This window comes from Lathyrus oleraceus, chromosome 2 (assembly GCF_024323335.1).
Source record: "Lathyrus oleraceus cultivar Zhongwan6 chromosome 2, CAAS_Psat_ZW6_1.0, whole genome shotgun sequence".
NCBI lineage: Eukaryota > Viridiplantae > Streptophyta > Magnoliopsida > Fabales > Fabaceae > Lathyrus > Lathyrus oleraceus.
The window spans coordinates 196,993,899-197,009,662 of NC_066580.1; the positions used below are offsets into that span (position 1 = coordinate 196,993,899).

Sequence of the window (15,764 nt, forward strand, 5' to 3'; positions counted from 1 at the left end):
GTGCTTTAAACTTGTGTGGGATTCTCAGACCTTCCACTAATCCCATATTGGTAACATCAAAACCGAGAGAATTTTGACATTCTATAGCCCGGATCTTCTCAGCAAGGGCCTCAACTTTACGATCTCTCGCATCATTTCTTCCCAAAATATCTTCGTCTTCACTGAGCAGAGTAAACATATCCTCTTGTCTGTCAACAATCGGAACTTGATTACGGGCCGGAACACGGATTACCCTGGCATTGGCAGTATCTGGAGCAATAGGTTGACCGTCGACTCGAATACCCCTCAACTCTTCACCTACAGCATAGTTGTTGATGGGCACAGCAGCAGCAGGAGGGTCATGGATTGGGCTTCCTTCTTGCAGAGGCGAATTGACTGGTGGCACTGTAGCTTCTTGCCGCTGAACTAGAGCTCGGAGTTCTTCTTGTCCTTGCGCAACCCCTTGCATCATATGCATGAACTGGGCCATGTTAGCCCTCATCTCAGCTAACTCAGCTTGCACTTGATCCATATTCCTTTGATGGTTGAGTCTCATTGAGTAGCGGTGCGGTCTCTGATCAGCTATCCTGCCTAAACACAGGAACCAAAGTGAGAAGTCGGCGCAAGAACACCTGTTATGCAAATGAGATGAGTATGATGTTAATGATGTGTATGATGCACATGATATGCTCATTTCTCAAGCATTCAAAGAGCCTGATCCATCCTCAAAAGATGGCAACCTGGCAGCAACAAGAGAACAATACAATACAAGGTAAAACGAGAACAATAGGAAACACCAACAACCTTATCTATAAATAAGGGCAACAAGATCATACAACCAAGTCAACAAATATTCAACAAACGGAGTACAAACAAATGAATCCCATCCAACAAGCCTGGAGGTGATTCTCAACATATACATCAAAGATACAATCTAAGAAAAACGATCTTCCAGAATGAGAGTCTTCAGGTACTGGCACTGGTCTATCAACAGTGTGCATTTTGAACATTCTGGTAGAGGAGTGATCTTCTCCTTCAATTGCCTTCTAAGCTCCAAAACTTCTCCTCCAAGATAGTCCTCTGATGCCTGTCTCAAGTCTACCTCCTTCTTCAACTGGACGTCCTTGTCTCTGAGTTGTTTCTCTAGGTCTCTGATCTTCTTCTGATAGCTGGCTTCAGCTCTCTGTAGTCTCAAGCATTCCCGGTGTTCTGCATCCAACATGGATTCCATCTCCTCGTAGGATCTCTTCTTGCTCCTTGCTCTGTTAGCATCCTATCCTTGCACTCCCTTGAGTTGATGGGCCAAGTTCAACCTATCAGCCTTGGCTTTGTACAGCTCCATCTGGGTATCTTGCTCCTTCTCTCTCAACCGGCGATTCTCCATCAGAGCTTGCTTATAGTGCTCAGCAGGCACACTCTCAACAAGGATCAAAGGTGGTTGCTCCTGCAACGGCTCCATCCTATCGTAGGGTAGCAACAAAGTTTCCACCCTCTTCTTTACCCAATCGGTGTAATCAGGCATAGCAATGGCAAACTTCTTCCCTAAGACAGATCCATCCTTCACTCCAACAGACCTCCAGGCTCTTCCTATCTGCTCCAATCTAGTCGGGTCACTCTGCTTCTCAAAATACACACTTTCAGCTACCTCAGCCTCAAGTGGTTCTCCTTTCATTACAAACCCTAACTGACGAAGAGAAAGAACTGGATTATAATTTATACAACCTTTGGTCCCCACGAGTGGCACATTCCGGAATTCTCCACAACTCATAATAACATTCCGCACGTCCATCCGGTGTGACTGCCATCTGATGTCATAAGAGGTGAGCGACATGACCCTCTGAGTCCACTTAAGAGTGCTCTGAGCATCCACAAAGGGTCCTCTAACGGGCAGGAGGGACATGAACCATCTGAGCAGAAGAGGTAGACAGCATCTGATAGCTCCACCCTTACCATGCCTACTGTGAATGGCATAGTAAGTGTCAGCTAACAGAGTGGGAACTGGATTCCCTCCAATGAAGATACTGATAGCAGCATGGTCAATAAAGTTGGGCATGCTTGGGAATAGGACGATCCCATAGATCAAAACACCAAGCTGGGCATGAAAAGCTTCCCAATTCCCCTTCTCGGCTTCATCTCTAGCAACCCTCAAGAGAAACTTCAACGGCAGACCCACAACTCCCCCACTGGGCTTCCAATTATCACAGACTTCTTTGACACTCAACCGGAAAGCTCTGGCAACAACTCTGAAATCAACTTCCTTCGGGACGTCCAAGAAAGGAATCTGATGCTGAATCGGGACACTCAGCAGAATAGAATACTCCTCGAGAGTAGGCGCCAACTGATAATCTTGAAAGGTGAAACATCTAAGCTCTGGATCATAGAACTGAAGAAGAGTCTGTAGCGGCACCGGATCGACTACCATCTTCAACAGCGTCAGAATATCCCCAAACTGCCCAACAAAACCCTTCAGCTGATCACTAGTCACAAGGCTACCCAATTCTATCAATGACGTCAACGGCTCACGATGAAAGCTGTAGGAACAGGTCTTCCACTTCGGCTCTGGGACCGTTGCCATCTCTATCAGTGAACAAGCTCAGGAATGTACCTGAGAAATGATATGCATGCAGAGATTAGCTTTTTTCTTTTTTTTTTTCAAATTTTTTTCAATTTTTTTTTTGTTGCATTTCTTTTGAAAATAAATATGCTATGATGCACATGATGCAGACTGGACTGGCTGGTTGTGCATCTCTGAACACAAGGTCGAAGCTTCGGTCTAAACTCAGAACCCAAATCCAATTGAAAACCCAAGGTCAACTGAGAAACTGTTGTCTGAACCCAAAGTCACCAACAGAACCACAAGTCACCAACTGTACCTGTAATAATGATCAAACCCTTCCCCACTCACGGGTGTCGTCTAGGCCAGGGTAAGGTCGAGAGAAACGCAACATAAATAACCTTTCGCAGAATACCATCATATACACACCCGAAGTATGTAACGACAATATCCCACCAGGGTCTGAACTGCTCGTGATATCAATGTTCCGCTAAGTGGCGCAATACCACCCGCTTCCCATGAATCACTCTATTGCTAAGCATCCTAGATTTCACTCATGGTTTGGGTATTGGACCTTTTATCTCAAATGACTCCCACTCCAACAGAGAGAAACAGACAACCAGCCAGATGAATAATGAATGTGAATGAATGCAAACATAATTGCAAACATAAATGCAAACAATAAATGAAATGAATGCAATAAATAAACACAACACAAAGCAACCAAAACCCTAACCTAGAGAGCGCTAGGAGAGACTCGCTTAGGGAAGATGGACCAGCAGAGGTCAATTTCTCTAGTCCCCAGCAGAGTCGCCAGCTGTCGCATTACGCGAAAAACCGGCGGGAAACAAGAACAACAGAGCCGCCACCGTGCGTTATTTATCCCAAAAGAGGGAAAGGAAACGCTCAGAGTAAACCTGGAAAAGACATGGTCTCGCGACAAAAGAGAATGGGATCGGGAGTCGGTTATGCGAAGGGAAGGTATTAGCACCCCTACGCATCCGTCGTACTCGACGGGATCCACGCACAAAAGGAAGGAAAATGGTTGCTAGAAACACTGGTCACACACACACACTGGCTGAAAGAGACACAAGGAAACAGACTGAAACTGACTCGGCAGGATATCGCATCCTGGGCCTACTTAGTCTATCAGGAATAGACATCAGAGTCGAAGTAGTTCGGACTGGGGAACACACATGCTCGCTAGGATATCGTATCCTATGCATACGTATCTTCTTGGACGAAGAAGAATCAGAGCATTCGTAGCTCGGCTGACACACACTAAACAAAACAACACAAACATGGGCAAACGTGGAGCCCGAATGCCAATCACTGGACTTACATCAGCATCCGAACCAAAACACACACAAAGGGGGCAAACGTGGAGCCCGACTGCCAATCACTGGACTTACATCAGCATCCGAACCAAATAAACCCACACTGGAACCCGAACGCCACTCGATGGACTTACATCAGCTTCCAAGCACACAACAACACACACAGAGGGGTTGAGAACAGAAAGGTTAAAAAAGGAAAAGGGCGCCCGGAGAGATCAGCTCATCTCCTGCCTACGTACCTCATCTGGTATGAGGATCAGGGCGACGTAGTTCCCCTACGCAGGGACACAGGACTAGCCTAACCAGATAACAGAGGGAGACACAACTAGGGAGACTACGACTCGAGCCTAGATGTTATCATGCAAAATCATCCCTAAGTCAAGGTTTCTAGCTAACTTGCACAGGGAGCAAGCCTATCCTAAACATGACCTGCACAGGAAGCAAGCCAAACTAAACCTAACTTGCACAGGAAGCAAGTCAAACAAACACACAAGCACAAGTAGCACACACTATATGCAAGCAATGGGCTCAATCAAGGTTAGGTTTTAGTCGAGGGGTCATATCAACCTCAACAAACAAACCTCTGTAACAGGGTAATGTTAGCTCTTAACCCTAACATTGAGGGTTAGGGTGAAGCTGATGAAAGGTGAGTGAAGATGAGACTTCACAGCTCTTATCCCTGGCCTGGGAGAGCTTAAGACAATAATGTGTGGGTTCAGAAAGTGGGAACCCTTCTACACATTTGAAACTGACTCAACTGTACAACTGTACAAGATCTTGGGTTTGTATCTGCAATGCATCAACACAGTGGTGTGAGCAAAGCAGATGACACACAAAATAGCAGGGGATAGATTGCATATCCCTTGGGTTCTGCCAATGCCTCTTCACTTAGGAGGTCTTTGAATATATGCAAGGACAAAAGTAAACAGTCACAAACATTGCCTCTTAAGGAGGACTTCAGACAGGTGCCTGGCCAAGTAACAGGCCAGGTCTTCCAGACTACATGAAGTAAGGAAGTTATACCCCAATGCAAATTGCTTATCAAGCAAAGCAAAGCAAAGTTCACAAGGAACTAAAAGCAACTAAAGTACCAAATTTGAAGAGCAGTGATGATTTGTGGTTGTTTGGCCGTGCAAAGTAAAAATAGATGTTCAATAAGGTCTCAGATGATGAATGGAGAATGAATTTTAGCTCAACAATCTTCGAAACAGCTCCAATCAAAATCTGCCATGGATGAAGCTTCTTCCAACAGTCCACAAAAACTGCTTTACAGTTGTATGTTGTTGCTTGCAAGAGGCTCAAAAATGATGGTGGATGATGGAACAACTAACCAAGGCTCGAGCTCTTTGAGATTTTTCAGAAAAAAGTTCAAGTGAGCCAAGATGAGAATTTGAGAGAGAGTGAAATTTTGATCTGTTTTCTGAATAGTGGCTAGGGTTTTTCAGACTGAAAATGAAGTATGTATACTCTGTTTAACATTCCTTAAGCTTGGTTAGTGGAAATGATAATCACAATTTGGTTAAATGAGTGTTTTGCCAATTTTACTAAAAACCAACCAATTTGCATGGGGTTCATGGCTAATGGACGAAAATGGGCCTCAAACAAATTCCAAATATGATTTCTGAACCTTTGTAATTGGCATAATGCATTGGAAATGAATTATTTGAAAGTCCATTTTTCAACTCACCTCTTTTTTAATTCATGCCACTTGAAAAAGGCCATTTTGCTTGGAAGATTTTTGGTGAATTGTGATGAAAGATTTGGATAGAGCACATCAAATATGACTTGTAGCAAAAAACCCCACCCAATTTGGCCAAATGGTTTGGAAGATATGCCACTTTGAAGTTCAAAAATTCTTGAGAATGATTTGATCATAACTTGCCAACCATAAATGATAAATGAGTGTTCTTGGACTTTTTGGAAAGGTGAGAGCAAGATCTTCAACTTTCATGTTGGACAAAATTTCATTTGAAGCTTGTATGATGATGTAAATTTGAGGAGAAAAACTTTCTATTTTTGGCAATTGAAAATTACAGGTCACCTGCCATTTTTAGAAACTTTTTGTCTAACTTCAAATTCTTCAATCTTGACCTTTGGAATGTCAAATGAGACTTGTATGGACATGAATGAACCCTTTCAAACCAACTCCCACCTTGAAATCCATAAAATCAGGCACAGTTGACCATAGTTGACTTTCTAGGGTTTCTGGTGAACTGAACACTGACTGATGACTTATGAGCAATCAAACCTTGACCAAAACACTTCAAAAGGACCCCTAGGTCATTTGAACATGTTGGACCAACCCTAGGGCCTTGTCTCAATGGAAAATACACTGGCTTGCTTGATTGACTGATCTCCTGACTGGTTTGACCTAATTTTGATTGATGACTTGCACTTGGGCAAAGGATAATGCAATGTTATGCAGTGGACTATGTTATGTTAAATGACCTAATATGAAAATGTATGTACAAAAGGTAGGTGCAAATTTGAGGTGCTACACCTATGGGTTAAGGATAAGTGTGCTCGCTAAAACATCGCGTCTTATGCCTACGTATCTCATCGGGAATGAGAATCAGAGCAAAACGTAGTTCAAACTAACTACGGGAACAAAAGGTCTCGATTGCAACTAGGGCAAGAGAAAGGGAAGGTCTCGATCGCAACGAGGGCGAGAGAAAGGATCGCAACGAGGGCGAAAGCAAACAAGGATTAGTTGTTAGTCGTTAGTCAAACTCGGCAAGACATCGCATCTTGTGCCTACGTATCTCATCTGAACATGAGAATCAGAGTTGCCGTAGTTCGGCTACATAGGGATTGCCATCTGAACATGGACTTACAAAGGAGGACACTAGTTGTGTCAAAGGAGAGTGGGCAATGTGTTCACATCCTAGCAGTAGGTGTCGCAGCTCGCTGAATCGAGTCTTAGGCAGTTACCTCTTTGCAATAGGATGGATTACATGCCTCAAGATCGGAGACGCACGGAAGGTCTAAAAGAAATGGGGAAGCTCTGCCCTAGAGTTGTCATTCAATATGTACTTAGGTGTTAGGATTTACAAATCTACATTCGGAAAAGGTTTTTTTGATTGGTCGCACGGCGGCGAGAAAAAGAGTTTGATTGATTGGATGTGCTTTGAGTGATGGTGAGAACCAGGATTGGCGAGATATACATCTCGAATCCTAGCCTCAGGAGTGCATGGTATACACCATGTTCCATTTCCATCTTTATTTGCAAAAGTGTTTAATAGAGAATTAAGTGTTTTGAATTTGATTGAGAAAAGGGTTTGGAGAAACCGCATTGACAATTTTAGGCGATGGCGAGAGTTAAGATTGGCGAGGCATACGTCTCGAATCTTAACCTCAGGAGTGCATGGTATACACCATGTTCCATTTCCACCTTTATTTGCAAAAGTGTTTCATAAAGAATTAAGTGTTTTGAGTTTTTTGTTGTGAAAATGACTTGACCTAGATCAAGTATTGATGGACGTTTGAGAAAGATTTGAATGAGTGTTTGAGAAAACAAAGTGGGTAAATTGGATGATGGCGAGAGCTAGGATTGGCGAGATATACATCTCGAATCCTAGTCTCAGGAGTGCGTGGTATACACCACGTTCCACTTCCATCTTTATTGAAAAAGTCTTGACTTATGAGTTAATATTTTTTGAGTTTTTATTAGAGAAAATGGCTTGACGTTGAATCAAGCATTTGATGAAAGTTTGAAAGAAAAGGAATGGAATAGGAGGGCGAAATGAATTGATTTGTTTATTGAGAAAACACTCGATGTTGGATCGAGTCATTATTTTTTGATCTTTTTGAAATTGTTGATTTTATTCTTGTGTTAGTAGCTAACTAAACAGTCAAGCAAATAAAGAAATGAAAAGCAGTAGAATTATTACACATCGAGGGAGTGGGGTACATTTTGTCAAATGGGGATTCAAAGTATTGGAATAATTAAATCGGGCCCAAACAAATGATGCGAAATATGAGTGTAAGTGCAAGAGAATCGGCTCATTGTAAGAAAGCCCAAGAGTAAGCTATGTGAGGTTGACGGCGATGCTTAAAAAGCAATCGACTTACAAGGGTGTGAAAATGGGCTCGATATTAAATCGAGAAAAAATATGATTTTTATAAGTTTAAAATGGTTTTGAATGGGTTTTTTTTATCAATGAGATTGAGATGATTTATCATGATTGTAACATAACTCACACATAAAGGCAAATAATTTGTACAAATGAATGAACAAACACAAATATAATAATCCCAAAAAATGAATAATCACATAAGTCATATTAAAAATAAAATAATAAAAATGAATAAATGATAGAAACATGTTAGTTAAATGGTAAGGCTAGATAATTAAATATGAGAATTAAAGAAAATATGGAAAAATCAAAATGTTGGAAAAACAAGGCAACATACCCGGGTATTGAACCCAGGACCAAAGAGGAGGTGGACTATCTCCATTTCCACCAGGCCAAGACCTGCATACTGTTAAACTAAGACCCTTAAAACTATGTTCTAACTAAAAAAAACACCCAAAGGGAGAAAACGTGAAAGGCCAAGCATGGGCTAAGTTTGTTTAAAGTCCATAAACCTAAATCTCAAAGGCCCACTTCAACAAAGTCCCAGGCGAAAATGGCAGGGAAACACAATGGTTACATGGGAACTTGGACACACGTGAAGGAGTGCCGAACAAAGCAACTGGCTTTGGAACTTAGAAAGGTACGCCATTAATGGCCTTGAAGCCTTGAGGAGATTCAAATGAAACCGAACAGACGGTGAGAATAATCCGCCTCAAATTCACTCTCTCTCTACTTGGGACATTTGTCTCCTTCCTCACTCAAGGTAAACACAAACTCACAGAGGAGCCTAGAACAATACTTCTAACGTAAATCCAACCTCAACACTACAGGCAACGCAGAGGCAAGCAATCATCGCCACGGCCAACAAACTCTTAAACAACAAAGGAAACAAACCTAACCATTAAAGCAACAAGAAGGAACAAATCCTTTGTAGAGAAGTGATTCAGACGCATCAAAGCAATATACAAACATTTGCGGATTTGAAAAGAAAAATGATAAAGAGGTGAAAAATCTACCAGATAGGGATACTTCGGAGGCGAGTGCAGCAAGTATGGGATTCCTTACTCTTCTTTCTCCTTTTTCCTTGATTAGGGTTTAGGCTTTCTTCTCGTCGTCTCCAATGACTCCTACGGTTTTTTGGCTGATTTTTGTTGTCTTTCAGAACCTCCTCCTGTGAACAGTGGACGCGCCTCCTTTTATGCCCACCCTTTTAGGGTTTTGGATTTTGCTATGGAGATCAAAAAGGTATCCCTTCGGAAGTCCTTTAAGGTGCTCACAGTTGTCTACCTCATTTGGTGTTTGGTCTGGAAAAGGTAACATGAGCTCCATACTTTCTTTTTTTTGAATTTGTCTCAATGCCAAATTGGGATGTTTCTTGAATTTTTAACGCTTGGGAATCTTCTCTGCCTTTTTTTTACTGCAGTGAAATTGGCGAGAGTTGTTTTGATTTTGCCTTGATTCTGTCATTGTAGATAGTATGAATTGTGTTTAGTAGAACAAAAGCATCTCACTCAACTTCTTTTTTCACCTTGATGTAGACTAATTGCATGAAGAGATTACAACTCTGCAACCAATACCTCCTCCTCAGTTCCAGATATGGAAAGGGTTCCTTGAGTCCACTTCTTCAACATCTCTAAAGAAGCCTTGGGTCGGTCCATTGGAACCATGTGATCCGCATCATGAACCTTTAGGAAACTTAAAGTTCCATGATTCTTCAACACTCCAGCTTCTGAATCATCAACTATGAAAGGAACTTCAGGTGAGGCGACAAATTCTTTCTGGCCAGACCATTCCATGGCATGATATTATTTGAATTGTTTTTTATGATGTTTGTGGTCAGGTTTGAAAGTTATGAACCAGGATTGCAGCAGACTTTCCAATGGCCATTCTTTGGACTTCCAGTAGGAGATCAAGAGGTTGCAGCATGAAGTCACATTCTGACTTGGACAAGTTATTTTCGTAACAAATTGGTTGGCCTTGGAAAAGATGCTATCCATCTGTAGAATTTTGGATTCGATGTAGACATCTAATGTAACAGGATCATAGCATGCTGTAGGGCCAATTGTTGTATGCATTACCCCTGTCATGGTGAGTTTCAAGTGACCAAATGTATTACTCTATTAAGACATGTTTATGGAGAGTGATGTATGGTTGGCTCACATATTTGGATTGATGGCTGCAGGGTGTTTGTTGACTTGCACTTAGGCATTGAAACAAACTTGACTAGGCTTCATGTTGGCTGCAAGATGTGGATGCGTGTACCTGGACTGGTGTTGGATATGGTGGGCTTCATTTGTGAACTAAACTGCAGTGATGGCTTCAGGAAAGATCTAGGGTCCAGGCCATGGTATGATATGATGCAAACCTCATGTTGTAGGTGCAGCAAGTGTAATTCTATTTGGACAAGTTTTGATGGTTTTATCATCATGGTAAGTCAACATACTCCATGGCTTGGTATTCATGACATTTCTGGTTGGTTATGACCTTGGTTTGTGCATTTTTCAACATTGCCGTATGGTTCAACATCTTTTCCATGTCTTCTCTATAGGTTTCATTCTGGTTTATGATGTTTTGCTGTCCATTTTTCTGTTTCTTCAGGTCTGCAGGATGCCTGTGTTAACAGTTAAATGGTTATTTGCTAGGCTAATGTAGGGACTGAGTTTGCATGGTTGCTTGGACTATTTGTCATTATGCTTTGGCTTGCTGCATTGGGTAAGATGAAATTGGTCACTTTCAATCACATTCTGAGCCGATAGAGCACTATCGTCACAGCTGTAGTAGCCATATTCTTTTTGCACTCAAAAAATGAATCAAGTGCTGACATGCCATATTCATCCAGAGATTCATAAATTGATTCTAGTTGTTCGGCAAGACTGCCAGCATTAAAGAAGTCTTTGAGTTCCCGATGAAATACCTTGAACTGTTCTACAAATGCTTCACTATATTCTCCAGGGTTCTTTGTGATTTTTAGCAAGCATAGCTTCTGTAGCAACCAAGTCTTCAGGACCCGCATTACGGTGAAGCTTGTTTGGTATTGTATGTTTAATTTGTGTCTTGAGGTCATGTGGAATGTCATTTCGATGAGCAATATCTCTAATTCGAGTCAGAGGAACAAATGCCGTGAATTCTGCCTTGAAAGATGGCAAACATGGATGAATCTTTCGAATAACTAGAACTTCCTGTGGAGATACATCCTTTTGAGTTGTATGTCGCTCTAAGTGGCGAAATATAAGCCTTGAAATCTCAGCATGCCTATTGGGACGGTGGTGACCTCCATCTTCAAAACATGGTATTTGGCCTGGGTTATTGCAGCAAGCTATGGTCATGGTAATTTGGCTTGATGCAGGTGGGTATAGTCATAGTATGGCAAGGCAAGCTGGGTCGATGGCTTGAGTTAGCAGCATATGCTTCCAATGAGGAATGGGGTTGATGATTGTAGGTTTAGTGTTGCTCAATTCTGCAGCACACCTTATCCATGTATTTCCACTCGCCTAAGTTCAACCTTGGTCTGGTTTTACACAGCAGTGTTCCCACAGGTATGTTACTAGGTTGTGTTTGGTTAATTAGCATTGGATGGCTGTTGCAAATGTTAGCTGAATTGGACTGCTATGCTTATGATTAAAAGGTCATTACTTGATGATGCAATGTTGTGGTTTTCCAACTGCTGCAGGAGGACTCTACAATTGGTCCTTGCTATGAACCACAATATTCATGGCAGAAATGATGCCGATAAGAATGTTGTGTGTTGGTGCATATTCACTGCGGGGTTATGGTCTGCTGTATAGGTTGCAGGGTGTTGTGATTCTGCACAAGAGGTTAGGCATTGGTTTGTGGGCATAAATATGATGTGTGGATTTTGCATTGGCAACAACAGCAAGCAAGGAAAGACAAGGTTCATGTGCCTGCAGCCATGGTGAGCTTTGCCATCTTGCTGATTTTTGGATTTAGCCAGGCTTCATTGTGTGTTGTGTTACATCTGTGTAAACTACTCCCCAGGCATTTCATTTCCTTAGTATAATATTCAGCCCAGATTCGTGTGTGTTGATGGTGATGGAACAGTTCCAGTAGAGTCAGCTAAGGTTTGTTAACTCTCCTCTTCATATCTTTATGCAATTAGTGGACTTTATTTTAATAATGCTTCATCTTTTGGCCTTGTATGCAGGCTGACGGCTTCATTGCGGAGGAAAGGGTTGGAAGTATCCTTTGTGAGCCTCATCTCATCTATTCAGGATTCTCAAGCACTGGCTGAGGGCAGGAGATCCCGATCCCTTTTACAATCCAATGATCAAGACGGTCAAAGCAATAGCGGTGACAAAATGTCCTTGAGCTCAATATCTGTTTCACAAGAAGGAGCCAATAAATCGCATTCCGAGGCTCATGCTACTGTCTTTGTTCACCCTGGCAGCGACGATAAACAGCATATTGAACTGAATGCATTACCTGTTTCAGTTGATGCCTCATGAATCATTCTGTTCAAGTGTACGTGAACATGGTGGGAATACTTGATGTATATTTTGATTGTGGCTGACATCTCTGTGTATATATAAGGACATTCATATGATACTGCCACCATATTCCTCAATGTTTTCTATGCTGTATAATATGTGTCAGTTATGATAAAAAATATCATCTCTAACATTCTTATCCAACTTTGTCAAGAGTGGCGTGCTATTCATATTTGTATCAGCCTATCTTTTATGTTTTTTTTTCATTTTTTCTTGTAAATGGACAAATGATTGATGATTGTGGTGAAAATTAGGGCTTTTGGATTTTGGATTGACTTTGGTCAAAGTTGACCGAAAAGTCAACTATTGACCAAAATCAACATTTGCTCAAAAATGTCAAGACTTGTACTTTCTTGTGTAGAATCAAATGTCACTACGCCAAAAAGGTTTTTTAACAGCGCATCTTAGACAGCGCTTTTAAAAGAAAGCGCTGTCTAAGGTTAAAATAAAAATAAAACACGGAAAATGTTCTAAAAAAATAATGAAAGCGCTGTCTAAGGGGGGGTCTTAGACAGCGCTTTTAGAAAGCGCTGTCTAAGACCCCCCCCCCCCCTTAGACAGCGCTTTTAGAAAGCGCTTTTAAATATAGACCTTAGTCAGCGCTTTTGAGAAAGCGCTGTTTAAAGTCTTTCAATTAAAATATAGACCACGAAGAAAATACAAGAATTCTCGACCTAAGGTTCGTGTGGGTCTTCCAAAGAAGAACCCTAAAGTTTTGAAACCCGCTTTCACCATTCCTCCCAAACTGTTACAATCCCTTGTAGAAGACCCTAAATGGGATGAAAAAGGAAGCGTCACACAAAACTACAACTCCTTCGGTGTCGTCAATGACCCTAACTCCCTCACCGATAATCTTCAAGCTCCTTCTGTTTCCGATGACCCCAACGATTCCGGCAGTGATCTCGAAGAAGACGGTATATTCTCCTCAATTCATTATCTTCTCTTACTTCAACAATTAGTGTGTTTTTGTGTCAGAAATTGTTTATATTTTGTTAAAATGAGTTTGAATTTTGTGAATTTTGGGTTTGTAGATTTGAAATCGGCACTGGGAAAGAGGAGAAGAGATGGTAAAAGTGCACTTCCTCAACCTTTGACTTCAATTCAGCGTCTTTATATTAGTCGTCTAGTTGAAAAATATGGAGCTGATTTTCAGGTTTGATTTTCATTTTTGCTTTTCTGGAGGACCTTTTGGTTTAGTTAAATGTTCTTTATTTTCTGTTTTCAATGTTCATTTCGATTGAAGATTTTAATATTGTAAAGTGATAAGGTTGCAATCGAGGTTAAAATCAAATTACAATTTCACATTATTAGTCTGTTTTTCTAGTTTTTAGGAGGATGTTTGATGTTTTGATCTTGTTATGGCAGAGAATGATGATGGATATAAAGCTAAATCCTATGCAGCATTCAGTTGCGACTTTAGAGAAATTGTGCATGAGCTATTACATATACAAGAACAAGAATCCGCTTATTGTTGGAAGGTGAAATGCTTGGCTTAGGAGCAAGTGTAGGGCCGTCGAAGATTACCAACTACAGGTGTATGGGTCATGATGGGTGAAATGTTGTTACAATCAGGATTTGTTTTGTTTTGACACTTTGGATGTTGCTCGTGGAATATTGTTATGAAATAGACTCCCACAAAATCCAAATCAAAAGATAATGCGATTCCACGATGAATATTGTGAATATCTATTTCTCGAATTTTATAATGAAATCATATAATATACACGATGAATTGTTTTGTCTGTTTCTTTCTTTATTTAGGAGGCCAGTCAAATGGCACATCGAGCCAATCTGAGACAGATTCTACCAACACAACTGTGAGTTTTCTTTCTGCTCTTATATTATTAGGTTTTTCTTTATAGCAACTTATGATTAATTACTAGTTTTCTATAGCTAATCATTGATTGATTATAGATATTTGTTGGAGGACTCGACCCTAATGTTACAGATGAAGATCTTAGGCAGACATTCTCCGAGTATGGTGAGATAACCTCTGTTAAGATACCTATTGGAAAGGGCTGTGGTTTTGTTCAATTTGCAAACAGGTAAAAAGTTTTAAACTATCTCAAATCTTTTCATTGATATGCTTTTTAATCTCCATTAATGTAATCACCGTAATAATAATATTTAAACAACCTTTGCAGAAACATTATGCATAAAAAGTATTGATGCAGCAAAATTATCACCGTAAAAAATTATTATGTAATCACTCGATGCTCTGATGTCAAACCATTGATGCAGGTTGCTGTGTACACCTGTGAGGATTGTGGCTTTGAAATCTACCAGGTAGTTTATTAGAGTAATGCGAGAACTGTTTTATATAGAAAAGGAAATGAAATTGTTCAGTTCTGGTATCTGGATTAGGATTTGGAGGTCAGAAGGTTAACCAACTATGTTAAGTATTACTACTATAATTTATTTATAAGTATGATTAAACTTTGTTAGATTTTTGGGATGGATTTTTTTCTCAGTTGTGGGGTATGGCTAACCAAACCCACTTAGTGGGATAATACTTGGTTGTTATCATTGTTGGGATTTGGGTAAGGCTTTGATTGTTTTGGAGTTTTTTAACTTTGATGTTTTCTCCCCTCTCTAAATAGGAAGTAACAGCTAGAATATTCATGCCCTTGTTTGAGTGTCCATCAAGGCGTTGTGTCATGAACAAGAGCAAGGGTAATGTCATCCTTCAACTGAGAGCATCAAAGTTTTTGAGATTTCAAGAGGTTTGTACTATACTTTGATCCATCAAATTCTGATACATTCTTAATTACTTTATTTTTCATGTTCTGCATCATTGCTTATTAACTATGGAATAAGGAGTTTTTAAATGGTTAAATTGCAGGCAAAAATCCAAGAGTTAGCTGAACATGTTCCAAAGGGTCATATTCCTCGAACAATGATTGTTCATCTTAGGGGAGAACTCACTAGAAAGGTTTGCTATTCCCTTCCAATGGAACTGAACTAACATTACTATTTCAATTGTTATCAAGTACCTGAAATGTGTCAATACATAGTTGTATTCCTTTAATATGAACTTGACCTTACCTGACAATCATATGAATAAAGTTATCTCATAAAACACCAGGGCACTAATCATGATTAATAATTACAATGATTTGGTGTACATATTGAAGTTTAACTGGCTATATTTCTGCTACTGTTTACTAACTTGCTCATTGTGTATTATCAGGTAGCTCCGGGTGATGTTGTTGAACTATCAGGGATTTTTCTTCCTATACCTTATGTTGGTTTTAGAGCAATGCGTGCTGGCCTAGTTGCTGACACATACTTAGAGGCCATGTTTGTTTCTCAT

General features: G+C 40.5%; 2 protein-coding genes and 1 pseudogene across 2 annotated transcripts; 2 read left to right on the top strand and 1 right to left on the bottom strand.

The window, feature by feature from the left end:
• Positions 1–10,668: 10,668 nt before the first annotated feature.
• Positions 10,669–11,287, bottom strand: LOC127118857 (phosphoglucan, water dikinase, chloroplastic-like; annotated as a pseudogene).
• A 1,497-nt stretch (positions 11,288–12,784) lies between these two features.
• LOC127122580 (uncharacterized) lies at positions 12,785–13,986 on the top strand. The gene is made up of 4 exons (XM_051052889.1): positions 12,785–12,837; positions 13,097–13,365; positions 13,483–13,604; positions 13,817–13,986. The coding sequence occupies exons 1-4, from the start codon at positions 12,785–12,787 to the stop codon at positions 13,931–13,933; spliced, it is 561 nt and encodes a 186-aa protein (XP_050908846.1). The 3' UTR covers positions 13,934–13,986.
• A 677-nt stretch (positions 13,987–14,663) lies between these two features.
• LOC127122581 (DNA replication licensing factor MCM7-like) lies at positions 14,664–15,416 on the top strand. The gene is made up of 3 exons (XM_051052890.1): positions 14,664–14,737; positions 15,052–15,174; positions 15,294–15,416. The coding sequence occupies exons 1-3, from the start codon at positions 14,687–14,689 to the stop codon at positions 15,414–15,416; spliced, it is 297 nt and encodes a 98-aa protein (XP_050908847.1). The 5' UTR covers positions 14,664–14,686.
• The last annotated feature ends 348 nt before the right edge of the window (positions 15,417–15,764 follow it).